Here is a 22685-nt window from a genome sequence, read left to right as displayed (position 1 = left end):
ACGTCAAAGAGGGAGTTAATGAATGATGCTTTGAAGGGGTCCACAAATCCACACAGTCTCATCCAGGCATGTCTCCTGAGGACTATGCCTGAACTAGCTGCTCGACAGGTTTCCTCCACCATGTGGGAGATTAGCCTCATTGAGGAGTTAGCAGTCGAAGCCATAATATTCAGCTTTGTGGAAATGTTTTGAAGTTTTCCTCCGACAGCAACTGTGGCAGAGAGAGAGAAAATTCTTTCACCAGGTCTCGTGGGAAGCGAGTGAAGTGTACCAGGTAATTCACTGCTCTCAGCAAAAAAGTGGCTGAGGCATACACCCACTTCCCATATCTGTCCAAGGCCTGAGACTCTTTGTTCGGGGGGGGGTGGATAGTACAAGCTCTGCCATGCGAGTTCTTTTTTGGTGGCTGCCGACACCACAATGACATCAACTGGGAAACCTTTACTCCAGAAAGGACGATCCTGAGGGGGACTAGGATACATATCTGAACACTTTGGGACTGGTTCCATGGTGTCAGGCTCCTTCCAGGCCCGGCAGGCAATGAGGTCAATAAGCTGGTCCACTGGTGGGGTCACCCAGGATGTAGATGGTTCTGTCCCAAACACCTCCAGACATACTGACTCCACCAAGGAAGGAGGTTGTGAAGATCATCCATCCTTTTGGTTCAGGATTTCTAAGATATCTCCAAGGGAGATATCACTGGGTGGAGATCAGGGGGAGCCTTCCCCTTCATTGAAGTTGGTGTCTTCGATGTACTTTCTTTTGCACTGACCATTCCATGGGACCTCCTCTGCAGGGTACTTGGGGGAGGACAAAGAAGACAGGGGAACCTCTTGCTGAGGGTTTGGCTGGAGGCTCTCCAGGAGGGGCTGACCATGGATCGGACGGATAAGAGCAAAGCTTTGATCCACTGAGGATTGGGTAGGGCCTGCCAAAGGAAGGACCATGTCTTGTGGTGTCGAGAAAGCTCTGTCTGCTAACTTGAATACCAAGGATGCTGGGGAAGCATGTCTCCCCACCCCAGAGGCTGCAGCCCCTAAGGGAGAAAGAGACAAGGCCAAACTGGATCTGAAATCACCAGAGGGAGAGGGCACCAGACCCGAGCTGCAGGAGGCCAAGACCCCCAGAGGAAGGGATGGCTCTGAGAAGGTGGGAGCTAACACCAACTCCAAGGACCTGGCGTTGGCTTCTCAGACCTCAACAGAATCGGAGCCGAGCCAGTCTGTGACACTGTCAGAGTTGGAGAAACGAGTACACCATGATCTGATGTTGGTCCACTCGGGATCACCAAGCACTGTGACTCTGAAGCCAAGTAGATCAGAGGAGGAGGCTGAGGTATTAGGGTTGGAGCTCTCATGGATCCATCATAGATCAGAGAAGGCAAAATCCCCAGCTGGATCTGGGATTTGAGGAAACTCATCATCCGATCCATTGAGGAAACTCCTCATCATCCGATCCATATTAGAATGAGAGAGCCGAGAGGACTGAAAGGATCAGGAAGAATGCATCAACCTCACTGGTGATAAGCTTGGCTGGGGGGTTCTGAGTGAGGGAGGGTGACTTGCTCTGGTGCGGAGTATGACTCCTAGACTTGTGATCCGTGTGGGTGTGACTTGGGGTCTGCTCCAGAGATGAGGAGCTACGGATCCTAATTGACCTCCAACAGCTCCGAAAGGCTGATCAAACCCAAGGTCAAGGGATCCGGCAGGGTGGGAGGTTTGGTCGGTGCCAACTCCCCTGGATCTGAGGAACCTCTCAGATCTGGAGAGAAGTTAGCCGCAGATGGATCTGATGGGGATGGATCCAAAAGCTTCTTTTGTTTTTCAGAATCAGAAATAGACATCCCCGGGGAAGCAGAGGGGGTCGCTTCTTTTGGGAAGGAGTCTGGACTCCAGAGGAGGGAAGAAGCCCTCTCAAGATGACCTTATTCTTCCTATCAGCTAGGGCCTGGGAATTGAAGGCTGAGGAAATGTCACACAGCATCTCCAAGTGGGTAACAGATTGGGGAATCTTATGCCCACAAGTGGTACACCTCTTAAAACCAGAGGGTTTTTCTGGTTTGTCTGACATGCTGCCAGGCGCTCACACAAACACACTCTCTCAGACGCCAGCCACATACTAACTACAACTATAACTAAACTATAACTTAAAGACAGCAGGAGAGCTTTTTTTTTTAAAGGGAAAGATAAGAGAAAAGAGAAAGGAATGGACAGAAAATGAAAAGGGTGGGATGACCTAACTCCATTGAAAACTAAAGTAGATTAGCAGAATGGGAGGTAATAATTAAATTTAATTATTTAGCTCTAGACTATAGAGAAAAAGAAGGAAGAATCTCAATAGAAAAATCGAAAACTTCACCTAAACTGGAGAGAGGCTCATAATTGCTGCTGTCCATAATGGCGGCAAATGAGATCTGAGGGTTTGTGGAGGAGTGAGGCATCATTGGAGAGGGAGGAGTTTGAGGCTTGGATCGCATGTCTGAAAAATGGCTGGCTTGGATCCGAAGACCCATTCATGACACATAATGAAATGGACACCCTCGTTGGGAGGGTGGCCTAATGGTTAAGGTGTTTGCCTTACAAACACAAGGTGCAGGGTTTGAGTCTCACAACTGATAATTGGCTAGGCTTAAAATGGCTCGCAAGGGCAATTAGCTTAGTAGTAAACTATGAACTATTATTCTGATACAGTTTCAATTTTTTTTTTTTTGGGATATAAAATTAATGAAGATAAAACAAAGACTATAACTGTAAACTACGTACTCACGTGTGAATTGGTTCAGTAGGACTCTTATTTATGGGGACTTTATGAAATGAAAAATTTAGGAATATGGGTTAAAAATGACCCTGTTATAGCAGCTAAGGATATGCAGGAATAGACTAAAAAAGATAATACAAAAACTGTGAAAATGGAATCTGTTGTCTATGGATACGGATTGCAATATACAAGCAGTAAAAAAATGTTTTTAGTCCTTAGTTTTGTATATAGGTCAAGCATATTTTTATCAGCCAGAAGAGAAGTTGTAGATAGTAATTAATAAAGAGCTGAAGGATTTTATCGGGTGGGGGGCAGAAATATGGCAATAGTCAAGTGGAATAGGTTGATCCTTCCGATAGTACAAGGTGGTTTAGGATTACCTGGTTTGAATGGATATTTTAGAGGTACACAGTTAAAGCTCTTATACATAACAGAAGCAGAAAGCTAGAATTCAAAGTGGAAAGCAGGGGGAACATTTAAGAAATAAGAACAGAGTGGGATTTTGGATGTAGATCCTTAAAGAGAATAACAACAGTCATAGAGAATATTATACTCATAAAGTAGTATAATGTATTCTAAGAACTAAGCCAAAACTGGAATGGAAGATTCTACTGATAGGGATGATTGTAATTAGGGGTTTACAGAATAGGCAAGATAGGACTGAAATTTACTGGTGGAAACTGGCAATGGGAGCAAGATATTGGGAGCAAATAATTATATAGGGAAAATTAATAGAATGGGAAGAGGCCAATAAGACATTTGGAGTAGATAGGGGAAACCTAAGTGAAATACCTACACTGGTAGTTTTTTTAGAACTGAATCTTCTGCTAAAAATGGGATGATTTGTAGGGCACATCAAATATTGCACTATAACTATAAGAATCAATAAGAGGAAGTTAGAAAGGATTGGAAGAAAGACTGGATAAACAATTCAGAAAGAAACAATGGAAAGACATATATATGGCTCCTGAATATGCCACAAAGTCTAGGAAATTTAGGATTTTTGCTTGGAATTGATTGCATACGTATTTTTATACCCCAAGAAGACTCCTATGAGTTTTTTCTTAGGTAGATGGCAAATGTGGGAGAAAAAGAAGTTATGTTCGTACCATAACGTTCCATCTGTGCATCTATTCTTGACTCTTGCATAGTCGGTTCCAATCCTTGGAACCAGTCTGACCATTATACACCTCGCACTAGCCAAAGATCTCTCGAGCTAATGCTCTACCCACAATGCCCCTCTCCAATTCACCTTAGATCAAGTTTGCAGGCTTATAAAAAGGCACAAGAACCATAACCAAATATGAAGAAGCCATGTCCAAGGTAAACCCTAACAAGGCACCCAGGACAAATGTTCACTCCTCCAGAATTCACAGGAGAGGGAAGGAGGGTGGGATGCCAAGAACAGATGATGATCAACAACACAGATGGAATGTCATGGTAAGAACATAACTTCATTATCTGATGTCAATTTTCATCTATTCTTGACTCTTGGGACACAGTCCCTAGCTACTTTAGATCCTGAGTGGCCCTATGGAAGAATATTCCTGAGAACCATAGAACCAAAGGAAGCTCTTCTCCTGGAGACCAGATCCAATTTGTAATTGGTGATAAAGGTATGTGGAGCAGCCCATGTTGCTGCTGTGCATATTTCATTCATGGAAGACTTGGAATGGAAAACAGCTTAAGTGGTCATTGATCTGGTGAAATGTGCTCTCACACACACAATTAACTTGAGATTCTTTTTATTATATATGTAAGTAATACAATCTCTTAGCCATTTTGACAAGGTAACTGGAAACAGGTTTCCCTAAAGTTGGGCCAGAAAAGGATACAAACAACAACTGTCCTGATTTTCTAAATTCTTTAGTTCTCTTGAGATAGAAAGATAATTGTCTGTGAATATCCAGCAAATGTAGGCAATATTTGCCTTTGTTGGAAAAATTGGGGAAGAAAACAGGCAAGTCTATGGTTTGATTAATGTTAGACTCTGAGACTACCTTTGGAAGAAAGGATGGATTGGTTTTGAGTGAAACTCTACCCTTGTGGAAAATTAAGTAAAGAGATTTTGAGCATAAAGCCTGCATCTCAGAAACTCATCTTGCAGGAAGTTATAGCTATGAGGAAACATGTTTTCCATGAAAGAAACTTTGTCGCATTTTGCTGCTGGCTCAAATAGAGCAAACACCAGAGACTGAAGAACAATGGTCAGATGTCATGGGGGGTAGAAGGTCAACATGGCGTTCCTTTGAGGAATACTTTACATAGTCTATGTGAAATTAGAGGAAGGTCCCCGAAACCATTATGGAAGTTAGAAATGGCAGCTAATTGGACTTTAACTGTGGAGACGAAGCCCCTTGATCAAAAAGAATGGCTAGAAATTCTAGAACTTTTTCCAAAGCATCGGAGAATGGATCGAGATTGTTATCATAAGCCCAGGTTGAAAATCTCTTCCACTTATTAAGGCAGAGTTTCCTGGTGGATGGGTCTATGGGAAGCCAGCAGAACTTTCTGCACTGGGGTAGGTATATCATTATGCCTGGTGACTAGCAGAATTGGAGGAATCAAGCTATCAGCTTGAGATTTTGAAGGTTGGGGTGCACCAATCCCTGAGGGTGAGACAGCAGGTCTGGAAGTGGGTCCAGAATCCATGGATGGTGAACTACATGAGGCCATAGGAAAGGTAACCAAATTTGCAGAGGCCAATAGGATGCAATGAGGATCACTTTGTTCTCAACCTGGCTGCTTTCTTGAGAAAGAGTGGAATTAGAGGGAAGGGGGAAAAGCATACAGGAGACCCGGGGCCAATCAAGAAGAGCATCTCTCGGTGACTCCCTCTGAAGGGGGATTAGGGCAAAGTAGCTCCTGCACTTGTTGTTTTGGGGTGATGCAAAAGGGTCGCAGCAAGGTTGGCCCTAGTGATGAAAAAATCCTCCTCACTATCTCGAGATTGGGAGACCACTCATGAGGCAGTAGAATACATCTGTTCAGTTTGCCCGCTATCACGTTTGAACTCCCCAGGATGTGCATTGCTATCAGAAAGTGGTTGGAGGAAATAGCCCAATGCCACACTCTGACAGCTTCTCGACACAGGGGCTAGGACTTGGTTCCCCCTTGTTTGCTGATGTACCACACTACAGACATGCTGTCCAATTGGACTGCAATGGTCTCTAGGGAGAGGACACATTCAAAGGCTTGCAACACTAATAGCACTGCCCTCAACTCCAGGATATTGATATGCAGATTGGTCTCTATCAGGGACCAAGTGCCTTGGACTGTTCTTCCCAGATAATGCCCCCCCATCTGTGGTCACTATGGCCTTGGGTTGAGGAGGGAAAAATCTTCGGATTCCATCCATCAGGATAGGTGTTTTTTGCAGTGACTGGTGAATAGTATGGGGTAGTTTACTGGATGGGTTAGAATACACCATTGTGATGCTAGAAACCATTGTAGTAGCTGCATGTGGAATCTCGCTAATGGGACTAGAGTGATGGTTTCCGCCACAAAACACAACGCTTGAAGAACTAGCAGCGCTGGAACTTTGTTTTTGCATAGAATAGGATGTACTTTTGAGTTTATTTTTCTTCTGTAATCTGTGCTAAGGAAGGGAGGCTACACAAAAGATGGTGTTCAGACAAGCTCCTATGATTTCTAAATCTTGAGAAGGGCTTAGCTGAGATTTTGTTTGATTGACTGTGATGCCCAAGCTCATAAACAAATGCAGAATCAACTCTGCTGCTTGAAGCAGTACATGCCTGGTGGAAGCAGTGATAAGCCAGTCGTCTTGATATGGAAACACCCGGAATCCGTGCAGTCTCAAGTGAGCTGTTACTACTGCCATACATTTGGTGAACACCCTGGGGGCTGGGGTGAGACCAAAGGGTAGCACCCTGAACTGAAGATGGCTGGCTCCTAACCGAAAGTAGAGAAACCTTCTGGAGCATTTGTCCATTTTTATGTGGTAGTACGCGTCTTAAAGGTCTATACAGCACATCCGATTGTTTTCCTCTAAAAAGGGAATTATAGATTGAACTGTGACCATCCTGAATTTGGACTGTTGAACAAATTTGTTTTGAAGGCTGAGATCCAGTATAGGTCTCCAGTCCCGTCTTTTTTGGCACTAAAAAGAACCTATAGTAAAATCCAGATCCTATCTGGTCTGGCGGGACTTCCTGGATGATTCCTTTGGATTTCTAAGGCTGCTTGGTCTCTCTGATTGCATGGAACATCAGAGAGATTTGTTAGAGATCTAGGATAAAGGGTGAAGGGGATAGAATAACCTCTGGTAATAATTCTCTGCACCCAAACATCTGTGGTTTTCAGTCTCCAGGCTTTTGTATGCAGAGAAAATCTTCCACTGACCACTTCCAGAGGTAAGCAATTAGGTCTCCTTCCAGGAGTGCTGGTACGGCTGGCCAGAGAAAGAGTCTTTGGAACCCTGATTCTGTGGGCCACATCTGCTTTAGGGTCGGCATCTTCTATTAGATCCCCCCCCCTGCCCTGAGGGGAGCCTCCACCACGTGTGTCCTGGAAAGACCATGGGACTTTTTGAACCACATCTTCCCACTCCTCTGATCCCTTGACTAGGATCACTGGGGAGCAGAAAAACTTCCGCCTGCAGCACACAGGGTCTTCCCATCCTTCTCACACCTCACTAGAGCTTTTTTAACTTTGGGGCCGAGCAAAGAAGATCTGTCAAAAGGAGCATTGAAGAAGGAAGACTTGAATCGCTCCAGAAACTTGCACAGGCATATCCAGGCATGCATTTTGATAGCAATGTCTGAACCAGCTGACCTGGTTAGCCCTTCAGCTGCATGTGAAATGAGCCTCATGGACAAGTTAGAAATAGACTCCAAGGTAGCTAACTGGGGCCAGATACTCCTCCTGCTAGGGTGTCTGATAGTTCCTTGATAGGACCCCTCTGGACCCTAGTGAAGTGTGCCAGAAAATTCAAGGGCCTTAAGACGAAGGTCAATGATGCATAAGCCCGCTTTCCAAATCTGTCCATCGCTCTAGACACTCGGTTGGAGGGGGTAAACAGAGGAACCTTCCTCAGCCAGTTCCTTTTTGGTGGCTGCCGCTACCACCATGGCATCTACTGCTAACCCTTTAGCCCACTGTTGTTGGTCCTCAAGTGCAAAAAGGATCTTATCTGGTCTCCGGGGAATCGGTTCTATGGAGTCAGGAGACTTCCAAGCCCATTGAGTGATCAGTTTAATGAGACTATCAGTGGGAGGGGTTTCCCAGGAAGTAGATGGGTGAGAAACAAAGGCTTGCAAATACACAGCCTCCTCAGAGGTAGGGTCTTTGGGCTTCCAGCTACCCCTCCGTTTAAGGATCTCAAGAATGTCTCCACAGGAGACATCTTCCGGGGGTGACCAGGGAGAACCCTCCCAGTCATCAAAATCAGTGTCCTCAGTGACGGACTCTTCAGGAGAGTCCAGATGTTTCCTCTTACACATTTTCTTCTGAGGAGGCTCCTCAATGGGAATGTCTGAGGAAGTCTCAGAAGAAGGGTGGTCCTCATTTGGGATATCTTACAACCTTGAAGCTCACTGTCTGGACACAGTGGTTGGTGAAAGCTCCTGGTAAGAAGGGTGTCAGTGGATGAAACTCTGATACAGCAGGAGCCACCTGAGAGCCTGCTGTGGCCAATGCTCTTTCCATAGCATGGAAAGGAGCCCCCCCTGAGAAGGGATGGGAGTCCAGAATCAAGAAAGATGAACATGGAACCGAGGTCACACCCTGCCCCGAGAGACCCACCTCCAACCCAGAGCTGAGAAAGGACCCACAGACACCCGAGTCCCAAGAGGTAAGGATGACTCTGAATAAAATACAAGAGTCAACTCAAACCTCTCGGACTCAACAGGAATTCAGAGCCGAGTCCGGAACTCAAGGCAAGGGGGCTGTCGGTGCTGGAGCAATAGGAACCTGAGTGGTCAGAGTGGAGAGCTCTAAAGCCTCCGAGGAGGTCAGAGGAGGAAGAACTGGAGGAGTCCTGGGAGAAAACATCCCTGCTCCAGGAAGGAGAGGGAGTTGGAAGAAGTAGAAAGACCCCAAGCCATCAACTTCAGTGAGACTTCTGGAGAAGCGAAGAGACAATCCACAGGGAGCTTCTGACCTTTCTATAAAGGAACTGGGAAGTTGACCAAAGAAGTGTAAATACCTCAGTGAACTGGATAGGGTGTATGTAAATGAGACCTGTATCCGAGTCTCCTTTTATTGTAATTGCAACACTGAGGGCATAGTGTACCTTGCCCTTTGTAAATTTTGTAGTTGTTTTTACATTGGGAAGACACAAAGAAAACTGAAAGAACGTATATACGAGCACACTTTAGATATCAGGAAGAGAAACCATAAGAATGCTTTATCCAGACATATTGGTGAGAATCCTGGTCATGAGTTTGGTTTTGTTGGTACTGACCATGTGCTTAGAAATGTGAGGGGGGGACCTTGGAAAGACATTTTAGAACTTCAAGAACTTAGATGGCAATTAAAATTAAATGCTTTAGGTTTTCAATAAATTTTGGTTCTCTGTTCCTGGTGTTGCTTGCTCCTTGCCTTCATTGATGACCAAAGAAGTGGTCAATGGGAGGAGAATACTTTGTCCTGGGTGTATAAAGATTATCAGTTTTCGGCACTGAAGGGGGGGGTATGACCTGTTGCAGTGCAGAAAGAGATGTTGGCATTGACGTGGAAACTAAAGAAGTCAGTGCTGACGACAGTGCTGAAGGCATCAAGGTGACTGGTGCTGAAGACTGAGTCCATTCAGACAGCTTTGGAACCTTAGCTCTCGATTCCGAGGAGGAACCAACAGAAAGGGACTTTTGTTTTCTTGATGTCGGTGCTGATGGACACATCGGCACCAAAAGACTAGTTTTGGAACCAGAGGCCATTGGAGACTTATCTTATTGGATAAAGCTTCTTCAAAGGGGGTCTTAAAACGTCCTTTAAGAATAAGCTTGTTACGACATTGTACCAAAGCCCTAGTACAGAAGGCCTGGCAGATGGAACACTCTATGTCTAAATGTGGAGCACCTAAACAATAAACACAAGCCGTATGCCTGTCAGAGTTAGGCATTTTTCGGCCACAGTCCTGGCACTGCTTAAATCCAGTTGTGCCATTGGACTTATCTGCCATATTAACAAATGGCAGAAAAATAAACAATCACGCTACACACACACACACACACACACACACACACACATGCACACAAAGAAAGATAGACAGGAAAAGGAGAAGGTTCTACCAACAATGGTAGAAAGAACTACCAAAATGGTAGAGAGAAAAGGAGAGAAGAAAAACTACCAGCGATGGTAGGGAAAGGAATATCAATGGGCATACAAACACACTCACAAGTCAAAAAAGTAGGTAGAGAAAAGAAAAATATTAAAGTTTTATAGGAAAGAAAGGTAGAAAGACTAATAAATTTTAAATATTACTATTAGCTGTGAGAAGAGAGTTGGCTGGCGTGTCTTGCTATAAGAGCAGCAAACGAGATCTTAGGTGAACTGGAGAGGGGCATTGTTGGTAGAGTATTAGCTAGAGAGATTTTTGGCTGGCGTAAGTTGTATAATGGCTGGACCAGTTCCAAGGATTGGAACCAACTACCCAAGAGTCAAGAATAGATGAAGACTGACAACATCAGATCATATGTTTTGGGAGTGTAATGAGTTGGCAGACTTTAAACATTCCTCGCAGAACGCTCTGTTAGAAACAGTAGGTGAGCAAACAAGTGTAACTAAGGAAATTTTTTATTTTTTGAGCTGGGATTCAGAATCTGAATTGCCTAGACATAGTAAAGCATTGTTAAGTTTAATTCAGGTGGCTGCCAAAAAAGCAATTACTAAATGGAAATCAAAGTCTAAACCAACTGTATTTGAAGAAGTAAATATCGTCACAGAGATAATAAGTGGAATTGGGATCTTTAGAAAGAGCAAATTACATAGAAAAAAAATAAAAATTTTGAGAATACATGGAAAAAATGTTTCTGAGGAGGAATGAGGTTTAAGGGAATGCAGGAACTGACCAACTTGTGTAATGTTAGATTGATTGTATTGTATAGATGAACATACATGATGTATTATGCTTGTAACTGTGAACATATTAATATGGTTTGTTTTCTTTTATATAAATGTAAGTTTGCCTGTGTCACAAGGGATAATTCAAGAAAGGTGTTTTTTAAAGGCAATGGCAGCAAATAACTAGAAAAGGTAAAGAGGTTAAAGAAAGTTGGGAGGACAGACTAGAAAAGCAATTTACTAGGGAACAGTGGGAGGACATATGCATGGCTCTTGAATATGCAACAAATTCTAGAAGGTTTACACTTTTTGCCTTGAAATGTTTGCATAACTATTTTTATACCCTCAAGCAGACTTCAAAGAATTTTCACTCAGGTAGATAGCAAATGGATATGTGATGGGGAGGAAAGAGTAACTGGGAGCATACATTTTGGGAGCATGAGTTGGCATCTTTTAAAAATTCCCTACAGAGTACTCTGTCATAAATATTGGGTGAACAAATCGCTTGTAACTAAGGAAATTATTCTTTTGAGCTGGGACACAGGATTAGAATTGTCTAGACATAATATGGCCTTGTTAGGTTTAATTCTGTTGGCTGCCAAAATAGCAATTACTAGAAAATGGAAATCAAAGTCTAAACCACCAGTATTTGATGTACTGAATATTATAACAGAGATAAAAGAACTGGAAGAGAGATCTTTAGAAAAAGGGAAGGGATAAATTACATAGAAATAAATGGAAATTGTACGAATAATACATGCAGAATAATGTTCAGGAGGAGGTGGAGTAAGGTTTAAAGAAAGGTAAGAATTGAAAAAATTATCTAATGTTGGACAGATGATAGTTATAAAGAAAGAAATGGTATGTAATGTATAATGTATGTAAAAGGGAAAAAGTTAATATGGTTTGTTTTCTTTTCTGTTAATGTATGTCTGACTGTTAAGTGACAATTTAATACTGGTGGATATTCTGTATTCTCCAAGTCTAGTGGTTATTTTCTATTACTGGGAAATTTATACTTTAGACTGGTCAAAAGTTGAATGAGTTACAATAATAAAAAGGAAGATGCTGCATTTCAGGGCATTATTGTCAAAGAATTAAATGAGTATTAGTATATATTTGGTGTGCTATTATAATCTTGAGTTGAGATGCACGCAGATGGAAAATTCGAAACACAGATGTTCGAATTTTCATCTGGCTGAACATCTCAATTTTTGAAAGTTTATATTAGTGAATGCACTGTGCATTCCCTAATATAAATTCGAAGAACTGTACACAGATTGCGGTACAGTGTGATTAGGGAAATTCATCCCTTTATTCACTGTAGTGCGATCTTGGCGTTGGAATATATAAATATATAGTTAGCAGGGTGTGTGGGGGGCTTGCCCCCCCCTGCATAAACGTGATGTTAGGTATAAGAGTTTGCTTTACGTGAGCTCCTATACAAACATCACGTGATGTGTTCGGAAACATTGTCGAATCTGCTGAATTCGTTCAGCTGATTTGACATTGTTACTTGTTCTGTATTTTGACTTTTGAGGTCTGTTTTCGATATGTTGAAGGGAAATTATTTTGCCGTTTGACAAATTGACAGTAAACTGTATTTTCTCCTGTTGGTTATATAACCTGTTTTTATCTGCAAAAGACAGTCTTTGCCAATAAGATGAATATTGAGGGTGTAACCTTTATTGATTTTTTTCAGTTTATACAGTTGTTCATAGTGGCTTTCAATAACGTTTGTATGAATGAAACAGAAAAAGCTATATTCTGTGCAAGAGTACCAGTATACCTGGTGTTATTTGTCTATCTGGGTAAATGAACTGGTCTTTCATTAGCCCTTATCAGACACAACAAAGATGGCAAGGCAGAAGTAACCACAACATATATATGAACATTTTATTACACTAAATTCACCATCCTGTTTTTGGGAGGTGGAAAGAAACCACAGTACTACCTATTGAAAACTCACTTGGATATAGAAAGAGTTATTTAACTGGCCTACCACTCTCAGGTCTTATTTGTGATTTTACTGCTTAAACATCCTTCCCTTTCCACTTTTTCTTTCCAGTTTTTCCATCTCCTTTCCTCCTCACTAAGCTATTTTTCACTGCACAACCAGTATTTCATGCTTCTTCAAATCAACGCCACATCTCCCCTTCCTCTTCTTTATCTACCCTCCACCCCTTCCTCAGTGACAACACTTATTAATAACCTAGGGCTTTTTTTTGCATGTCTTCTACCATCTATTACTGCCAGCTTCTCATTTTTCTCATTTGGAGTTCCTGCCCTTTTCTTACTCCCTAAATTAATAGGGTGACATTGCTGGGATTAGATTAGGCTCTTACAATTGACATTTCATCTAGGTCTTTATATCTTATGGATACCAACACCTCATTTGGCTTTTTGTATATGATATGACTTTTAACTGTGCATGACTGTTGACACAGTAGATTATTCTGGCATTGTTTTTTTGCTGATGCTTTGTATTAGGTTTGCATTTTGCTGATCTAGTAAAATTAGTCTATAAGTACAACTTGTTTTGCCAGGTTGGTGTCTGTACTGCATTTGTACTCTTCAAAATACTATTCTCAATGTTCTTCAGTGATGGACATTTTGGGTTTCCACTGTAAACAGTCCTCTGGCTACCTGGATGACCCACCCACAAAGTCAAAATAAATAAACATAACTATGTCAAGCATGACACACCAGCTGGACGTCAAGGCCAGTCTCTTTGCTGTTATACAAAGATACATGCATTGGTTACATATGAAGGAAGACAGTTTCCACTGAGACTTGATGCAAATCAGTGTGCTGGAGGGTAAGTGGCAGCATATATTTAATGCAAAACAAAGTTATGTACTTTGGTGGAGAGCAGCAGAAACCAGGGTATTCATACATGCTGCAGGGTGACTAAAGAAATGGAACTGCAGCTGTCACTACTTCTAAGTTAACAGGATGACAGGATGTGCAGTAGGGGAGTAATTTCCACAGATGCTAATGGTAAGGCCACATCCAAATACTGTATCCAATCCAGTTCTGATGGACATTTAGAAGGGAGATTAGGCTGAAGAAAGACATACAATGTTGGATTTCTAAAACAGTGAAAAGAATGAAGGGGAATAGGTAAAGTAAGGATTCTGAGAACTTGGAATCTACACACTGTAAGAGATGGAAAAAAGAATATTATCCAACTAAATTACATTTTACATTGGGAGAGAAGATGGCACAAGTCACATATCTCTCAACTGCCCAGATTTTCACAGAATGTCCAGATTTTTGCCACAAAATTTCAGTCTGTTCCTCATAAAATCTGTGTTTTTCTGGCAAATCACTGGGATGACCTGAGGAATTAAATCACTAAATAATGACATACATTTGAGTTTCAGACTTCATATCCTTTAGAAAATGCATTTTAACGAAAACCTTGTTATTCTAGCTACTTTTTTAGGTTTATAAGAGCAATATTTAAAATCTGTACCTAATTTTGGGCCTTTGTCCTCCCATTATGTCAGGCTTCATCCAGATTTCTTGGGATAAGGAGGTTAAGAGGTATGCACAAGTGACAGCTATGATTAAAGACTGACTTAAGGAAACACTGTTTCACAGAGAAGGTGGTGGGACTCTGAACAGCACTGCTAAAGGCACGGGCACAGTGTTTGCAAATAAAGAAATTCTAGGATGCTGTGGACAGATGTAAAAAAGGACAGAAACAGGGATAGTGGAAGAGCAGCTGTAGCATTCTGGTAGACTATACAGACTATATGTCTTTTTCTATTAGTGTCTTTGTATTTTATGTAACTCCTGTCTAACAAAATAATATTAAAACAACACTTCAGAAACACTGAGTACATGGTGTGTGTGTGTGTGTGTGTGTGTGTGTGTGTGTGTGTGTGTGTGTGTGTGTGTGTGTGTGTGTGTATGTCTGTGTAAGTATGAGCACCAATGGGATTGTGACATGATAACTCAGTAATTGGCAAAATATTTAGTTCAAAACTGTTCTCCACATATCCCACTGCATACCTGTCCTCCCATCCTGCATTTGCAAGTGCAGGGAAAAGCAGAGGCCATTTTCTCCTTATCCACTGGGAAGGGACAATGTTTGGGATACTCCCTTCCAGGAAACTCTCAGTCTCCCTAAAAAGCTGAATCTTACTTTTACTTCCAATAAAACAGTTGTCTGTTAAGGATATAACTAAGTGCATCCAGAGTTCAAGGTAAACTTGGTATGAAAGCTAAGAGGGCCATTTCCTGGAAATTAACTGGACAAGGTCAGAGACTCAAAGGTCTGCAAGGATATTTTGCTTTGATAAGGTTTTGGAAGAAGCCTTCGACTTTACCTTGACACCCAGCCCTCACATTACTTTAGTAATCTCATAAGACAAAACCTCCACATAATGGGCCCCCCGAATGTGAGAAGGAAGCCTTTGAATTAATATGGCAAATCCTCGTCACAGTGCTGGTAAAGCAGAAGCTGAATCTAGTTTCATCTCCTGGAATGGCAAGTTGACACTAGTTTCAGATTTCTACTGACCACTGCTGTATTAAAAGATGAATAAATAAAAAACAGACAAAAGTTGAAATTTAGAGTAATTTGAGAGCCCAAACTTTTAGGACAGAAATATTAAGAATTTATTTAGAAAATGCATATCCTAACTGGTGTCTTCATTAACATTTTATATAGTTTTACTAAATTTCTCCTTTGCAAATGTTTCTTTCTTAAATAAAGAAGGTGTAAATAAAGTAAAGACCACTGACTGCAGAACATGGCGACTGAATTTTGAATACCTGGTATGAGGTAAGTATTCCATTGTTACCATAATCAACTGTAAGGCTTACAGCTCTGAAGGTTTCAGACCAATCAGCCAGGTAAGTCTGAATGCACAAGTCATACTATTAAGCGATCTGCAGATGACAACGATTACACAGACCAGTCAAAATGGAGTTTTTAAGTAATTTAAATGTGAGAAAATATCAGGCAAGTCCATCATCAGCTTCAACAAATATTAATCTGAAAATAAATGACAATACAAATATGTTCAAAAATATTTATTTTAAATAGTGTTCATAATTCCAAAACAGATTTTCAGTCACTTCTCGCTCACTAATTATTTTGAACTTGTTCACATTAACAGAGATCTTTGGCATTTTCTTCCCTTTACTCTGCCTTTTTAAAGTAATGCTGGTACAAAAACAAACTCTTAACTGTACAAGAAGAATACTCTGCATACAAACCACGCATTATTCCCCAAAAGTATTAAATAATATACCAAAACTTTACCAAAAGATCCGTGTTGTACACAAAACAGACAAAAGAATAACATCATTCATCATATGATTTTGCAATATTACAATATTAGTGCTTACAAATTAGAAATGTGTATTTAAAGTAGTAAACATCTGTTTTGTAACATGAGCAACACTATACTGTTTTAACAATGTACATTATGCATCCTAGATTTTGTATGCTCTAGTTCAGTAGGATTAACTGTACAACTGTTATTTTGCTAGTTAATGTCCTTTTTTATTTCAAGAGCCTCCTGCTACATTCAGCCTCATGCTGCATGAAAACAAGACAGGGACCAGTGTTTCTTGTGCTATAACTTGCACTTTTTCAAGTGCTCTTACAACCCTGCAGTTGAAATAAGCTGCAAACTGTGTGCCTGATGAGTCAGCATAAGAACAGACATGATGTTTTCTAAGGTCCATGCTACAAAGTTAATTTGTGTAGCACATATCCTACGAGAGAATCACTCTTGTTTAAATCTTCTTTTATTAAAATTCATCAGTCGGTTTGCTAAGAAGGTGCTGCTATACCACTGACTGTTAGGGGTGCTGCACGGGTGCACTATATGGATGCAGTACCGCATTAAGCAGTGAAATACCCCTTTTCATTAAAGCAACAAGATGCATTTCAAAACATTCTAGTTAAAATGGCAGCATTATACATGCAGCAAGTAAACAGGGACCACTTGATCCTTGGATTACACTTAAGCTGGAAAGGGACATTTACAGTAAGCTTTGCATGTTTTAAAGTCAGGACTACTCTTTGAGAGTAGAATTGGCAGCAAGAGCAGCTGGCTGTCCAAAAACATCTGGAACACAGCTCGAGAGTGATGTAAGCAAATGAAAACTTCATCTGAGAATGCTAACTTTATTTACTTAATGCATATGAGGTCACATTTAGAGGGTAATGCTCGCCCAAGAGATGCGGCATGGGAGGAAATGTGGAACAGTAATCAGATGTAAGAAATAAGCAGCTGCAGCTGATGGCATTGAAATACAGTAAAAACAGGAAATGCTTGAGTTAGTTTGTGTTGCTGCAAGGCAAAATGAAATGGATTAGCATTGTTTTAACACTGCATGATCTGGAAGAGGCTATTTTTTCTACTGCTCAAGCTTTGGAAAACCAGAGTTGAATAGTGGAGAGGTCAGGCTCTAAGAAACAGCAAGCTAGCTACTGCAGAAATGCAAGGCAACACAGCTCTCTTTACAAAATGAAGACATATTCATTATGTACATAAAATACATTCATGTAAACACCAGCTCAAATATCAGCATTATGAAATCAATTCAGTATTCATGCTATCTGCATAAATATGAGCATATTTACACACACACACACTCACACACACACTTACATGCACACATACACTTTTACAAATTCTGTTTAAGATTTCCATAAAGGAAATGTCACTCTAAAACCATCAGTAAGCAGCATTATTATTCTGAGGAAACCCAGAAAGTCCTTTCCTTATCATACATTTACTTAACACAAAAAAATTGTTCCATTAGGAAATATCCCATCTATCAGCATACATATTTTCCCAGTCGGGGCATTTTTGTATCTGTGAATAAATGTCTTTAGTGCTGTGGCTAAGAGATTTTACAGCTGTTTCGAGTGCAGCTCTGAGGTGGTGGACTTTGTGGGGGACGGATGATCTTGGCCTTCTTCAGGCTGCCTCTTTTACTGCTGTTACCAGGTGTGACAGAATAGGAGCGCCCATGCATCATCCTGGCATTTAGGCCATTGGCCATGGAGAATGACTTGAGATGACTTTTTAAGGCAACAGGGAGTGGGAGCTTGTCAACAAGGTGAACAGGAGTACAGGAAACAATTGCTCGACAGCAGAGGTCCTGCAGACTCAGCACTGTAAAGAAACACAAGAAATACAATTACTTTACTGGACAGTGTGCTTTATAACATACATTAATAATCACTTCATCACTATAATGCATTATGGGAAATGTTTACCTATTATTAATATATTGACCATTTTGCATTTTACTGTGAAGGACTGGCATTGTGATTATAATAGGATGGCAGAGCACATATAACACACAAATGAAAAACACGGGCAACAGTCCCACAAACAGTACATTACTAAGCAAAATGGTAAGTAATGCCTATGGTTCTGTCAACACTTCTGGTAAATTATGACAACTAAATAGCAGCTCTGAATGCCTGCTACAGACGTTCCATTGTTAGGAATCATCTGATATTAATGGGCTTTCTAAGCAAATCACAAATTTCTATGGTGAATGGAAAGTCAACAACCAGTTCAAATCTGACAGAAGAACACATCCAAATGTAAAGTGATATGTTAAGCAAAAGCAAAGGTCAGTTCAATGTCAAATTGTACAAGGCACTTCCAACATATTTTTTTCAATTCTGCCCTACTGCAAGCAAAGAATCCTTGCAGACTTACTACTTTTTATTTAAACAAAATAATTTTCTCCATCCCATACACCCAAGATTTTGCACCACTACTTGATGAAACAGATGAAGCTGCGGTGGTGCAGCGGTAGCGTTGTTGCCTCACAGCAAGAGGTTCTCCCGTTCGATTCTCGGCTGGAGCGCCTTCTGTGTGGAGTCTGCATGTCCTCCCCATGGTCGAGTGGCATTCAAAAGACATGCATGAATGGGCGTGCCTTCGTTGAAGGTTGGGTGTCGGGCTGGCACCTCGGCACCATAAAAATCGACTGCCAATCATTAACGGACCAGAGTTCCGCTGTGGTGATCCCTAACTGGGAAAAGCTGAAAGAACAACAACTTGATGAAACAGATAATTATCCTATGAAATCGCAGCCCCCAAGTATATAAATTATACTACCTTGATCACAACACCATGAAGCTGATTTTCAAGAATAAACCTTTCCTTGACAGCAGATTGCTTGAAACTCAGTACTAAAGCAGTCACTCTAACATAGACTGAGCAAGTACAAGAAATAGCTTTGAAAGTGGAAAGTTTATAACAAAAAAAAAAACAAAAAACTTTTGCACGGAAGCAAGCCCCTCCTGTACACCCCCCTTAGGAAATTCCTTACCCCTTCACTTAAATATTCTCACTGCGAGATCAGCAATCATAAGAAAGTGCAACATACATTTTAATTGTTACTTTGGAGTACTGCTTTTTCTCTGTGGTGGTGAAATCATAGAATGGAAGTTAGTGGGGATGGAAGATGAGCTGTGCATTCTGCTTTGATCTCTGAAAAAAATTAGTGTCATTAGGCGCACTGCACATTTTATAGCTATAAAAAACTGCATTTTATCTTTGAGCTCCTTTTAAACTTTACTACAGGCACAGCAAACTAAGAAAAGTGCTGATACTTGTATGATAAATTATTTTTAAGTTAGCTCAACTTGTAATGCTTACTGATCGCTCACTCCTACCTGACTCAGTGCTCCGTATAACATACCTTTTTGCACGTGCAGATTACAGTTTGTGTCCATTCTAACAGCATGATTTTTACAACTAAAGTAGTTTGATGAAAATGTAAGTACAGAAGTGCTGTGCACAGAACTAGTTGCATCATTGTAACTGAATGCAAATCCTCTTGGAAGATGATCCACTGAAACATGGTTCAAAGTCACTGAAAGAACCCCAGCATTGCATGGATAATGATGCTTTTCACATGTTCCAATCACCTACTGCACACAAAAGGGCAAAAAGGTGGAGGTTTATCCAGCTACATAAAGTGTAAGCACACCTCAAGGCTGGTCAAACAATGTGAATGCTTGAGCAACTCCATGTTCAACTAACCTTAGGAAAAATCCATTATCATATCCTTGTTAGCTACATGCCCTCCAGCATGAACCAGGAAGTCCATATATCATACCTGAATTTACTAGAATCACTTACCATTCAGCCCAGTACTATACTCATGATGGGTGATTTCAACTATCCCTCCACTAACTGGGAAGCTTATACAACCACTAACATGCAGGCTCAAAGATTTCTAGACCTTGTCATTGCAAATGCCCTGGAGCAGCTAGTCTGCATAGGGTATAAATATGCTAGACCTGGTACTTAGAAATATGAGAGAGTGTTGCAGCCTCCCCCCTAAGTGTGATGTCCTCGGGTCTATATTACAAAGTCGAAAGATAAAAAGAATGAACGCTCTTTTATCGAACACTAAAACCTGAAAGCACTAAATATCGAACACACAGATCAGCGATTTTTTTCCCAGGGAAAAAAATCGCTGGGCCATTTTCAGAACTTTGCATTTCCTCCACTGTGGTGTGATCTCGGAGTTGGTATATTTAAGTAGGGGGGTGTGGGGCGAAACCCCCAACTTTATTTTGTGTTTGGATTTGTTTTTTTGTTTTTTTGTTTTTTTTGCGGAGCAGTGATTTTTTTTCCTGGGAAAAAAATTGTTGTTGTGTGTGTTCGATATTTAGTGCTTTCGGGTTTTAGTGTTCGATAAAAGATCGTTCAGTCTTTTTACCTTTCGACTTTGTAATATAGACCTGATGTCCTCACTGGTTAGATCAAATCACAAAGCAGTCTCCCTTGAAGTAAATAAACTAAATCTCCCACCTAACCCAAAACCTTTAAGAACTTATCTAAGGCAAAGTACATCCTGTGAAGAGATGGCATAGCTAGTTTCCAAGCACCCCAAATCCAGAAAATACAGAAGACTGTGTGGAGGCATACACAAAATCCCTGTACAACCATATAAACAACTGCATAGAAATAGCAGTACCAGACTGAAATTAGCCTAGGACAAAGTGAAAAAAAACAAGCCACACTGGTGGACCCCTGGTATAAATAGGTTGTACAACAAAAGAAAGAAAGAAAATCCTGTCTAGAAGTAAGAGATAATGCATGCAACAGAGTAAAAACTCCCTCATTAGTGTAAACAAGCAAATCAGCGGACTAGTCAAGTCTTCAAAGCAAATTTTGAGGCAAAAATAGCCTCCCAAGCTAAGAAAAACCATAAGGCATTTTTCAGTTATGTCTGCAGTGTTAAGGACTGCATCCGGCAATGTGCGGAATTAGTTGTAGATGGTATCACCTATACTCAGCCAGAATGTATAGCAAATCTGCTGGCCAATAAATTCAGCTTGGATTTTACCTCCTCATCACTTCCAGTTACCCACCAAGAACTACCCTACACCATTCCTCTACCAGTTATTACCAAAGAACATGTCACCACTGTGCTCTCTAAAGCTAAAAATATGGCTTTCATTGGTCCCGACATTATCCCAGGATGCCTCTTAAATAGCTTGAAACAAGACCTATCAGGCCCACTGGATCTCTATTTAAACACAGCCTCCAGACTGGCTTTGTCCCTGTGGAATGGAGGACAGCAACATACCTCTCAACATTCCAGATTTTCACAGAATGTACAGATTTCTGACTCATATTTTTGATCTGTTCCTCATAAAATTTGCTGTTTTCTGGCAAATCACTGAGAATTGATACCACTTAATAATGACAGACATTTGACATTTTTAACCAGTCTTTTATAAACAGTATATGTTTACAGGTTCACAGGAGATTACTAGGATAACAGCTTAAGAGTCCTTATAGGCCTAGCCATTATTACCCAAATTTTACCTGATTTTTGATCCCTAAGGGCTAGAGGATGGCTTAGGTTTCTGCCTATGCCTTTGAGTACTTTACAGACTGCCCTTGTCCATAAGGGACACGAGCACCGCTCCAGGAGTGAATTTACGATTCCCCATCCATTTATCCAAACTACATTTGAAGAGGGTCATGGCAGGGCTCAGCTTTATGTGAACAGGAAGCCTGCTCTAGAAAAGGGTTAATCTCTGAGACACATCTGTCTCTCCAGCATGTTTTTTTTTCTGTCACAGACTAAGTTTATATTCCTAGATCTAGGGACCCTCATGCATTTTGTCTTGTGAATGTGTGACAGTTTCATCAGGGCTTTGTGAGTGCCTTGTAGTTTAGGCATATATCACCTCTTAAGTAGTTGGCAGGAGACAGAGTAAAGGGATATGACTTTTTAGTCTATCCGCATAGGGCATATGGTTTACACCCTGTATTTTTCTTTTTTTTTGTAAGGATCCTCTGAGGCCACTCTGGCTGTTTTAAGCGCCTGGTGAAGTACATCCCAAAAGGTGCACTATGCTTGTCTGATGAGGGACGAGACTATTACTTCCTTCACTCTGGAAGCCATGCCTTTACTTATAAGCTGTGCCACATAGAAGGTCTGCCTTACAACTGTGGACACATGGCGATCAAAGTTCAGGCCACTATCTATCTGTGTACCTAGATCTCTCACCTTTGAGTCCACTCTTAAGGGCTGTGCTATTAATGTTGTAATGTGCAGGGGCATTTGACTTCCCAAAGGGTATGACTATGTATTTTTTGCATTTTGAATTTCAGACTTCATATGATTCAGAAAATGCATACTTACTCAAAACCTTTTATTCTAACAACTTTCTAAGTTTATAAGGTTAATATTTAAAATCTGTCATAATATTTTTGAGCCTTTGTCCCACCATCGTTTTTGGGTTTGTCCAGATTTCATGTGCTAAGAGGTTGAGAGGTATGGACAGAACCAGGAAATTACAGACTCATAAGTTTGTCTAGTCTTATAAACAAAACCATGGAAAGAATAGTCATGTGCATGATAAATAACGATATAGAAAACCT

General features: G+C 41.0%; 1 protein-coding gene across 1 annotated transcript in view; it reads right to left on the bottom strand.

Moving 5' to 3' along the window:
• Nucleotides 1–15810: 15810 nt before the first annotated feature.
• The window catches only part of RAB40B (RAB40B, member RAS oncogene family), an 868249-nt gene continuing 861374 nt past the window's right edge, over nt 15811–22685 (bottom strand). The window contains exon 6 of the mRNA XM_044068125.1: nt 15811–17927. Coding sequence (XP_043924060.1) covers nt 17653–17927 — 275 coding nt within the window. The 3' untranslated portion in view covers nt 15811–17652. The remainder of the gene's footprint in view (nt 17928–22685) is intronic.

The sequence above is a fragment of the Protopterus annectens genome, chromosome 4.part0, assembly GCF_019279795.1.
Source record: "Protopterus annectens isolate FY-2018-M chromosome 4.part0, PAN1.0, whole genome shotgun sequence".
Taxonomy (NCBI): Eukaryota; Metazoa; Chordata; order Ceratodontiformes; family Protopteridae; genus Protopterus; species Protopterus annectens.
This window is presented reverse-complemented; position numbering and strand designations above follow the sequence as displayed.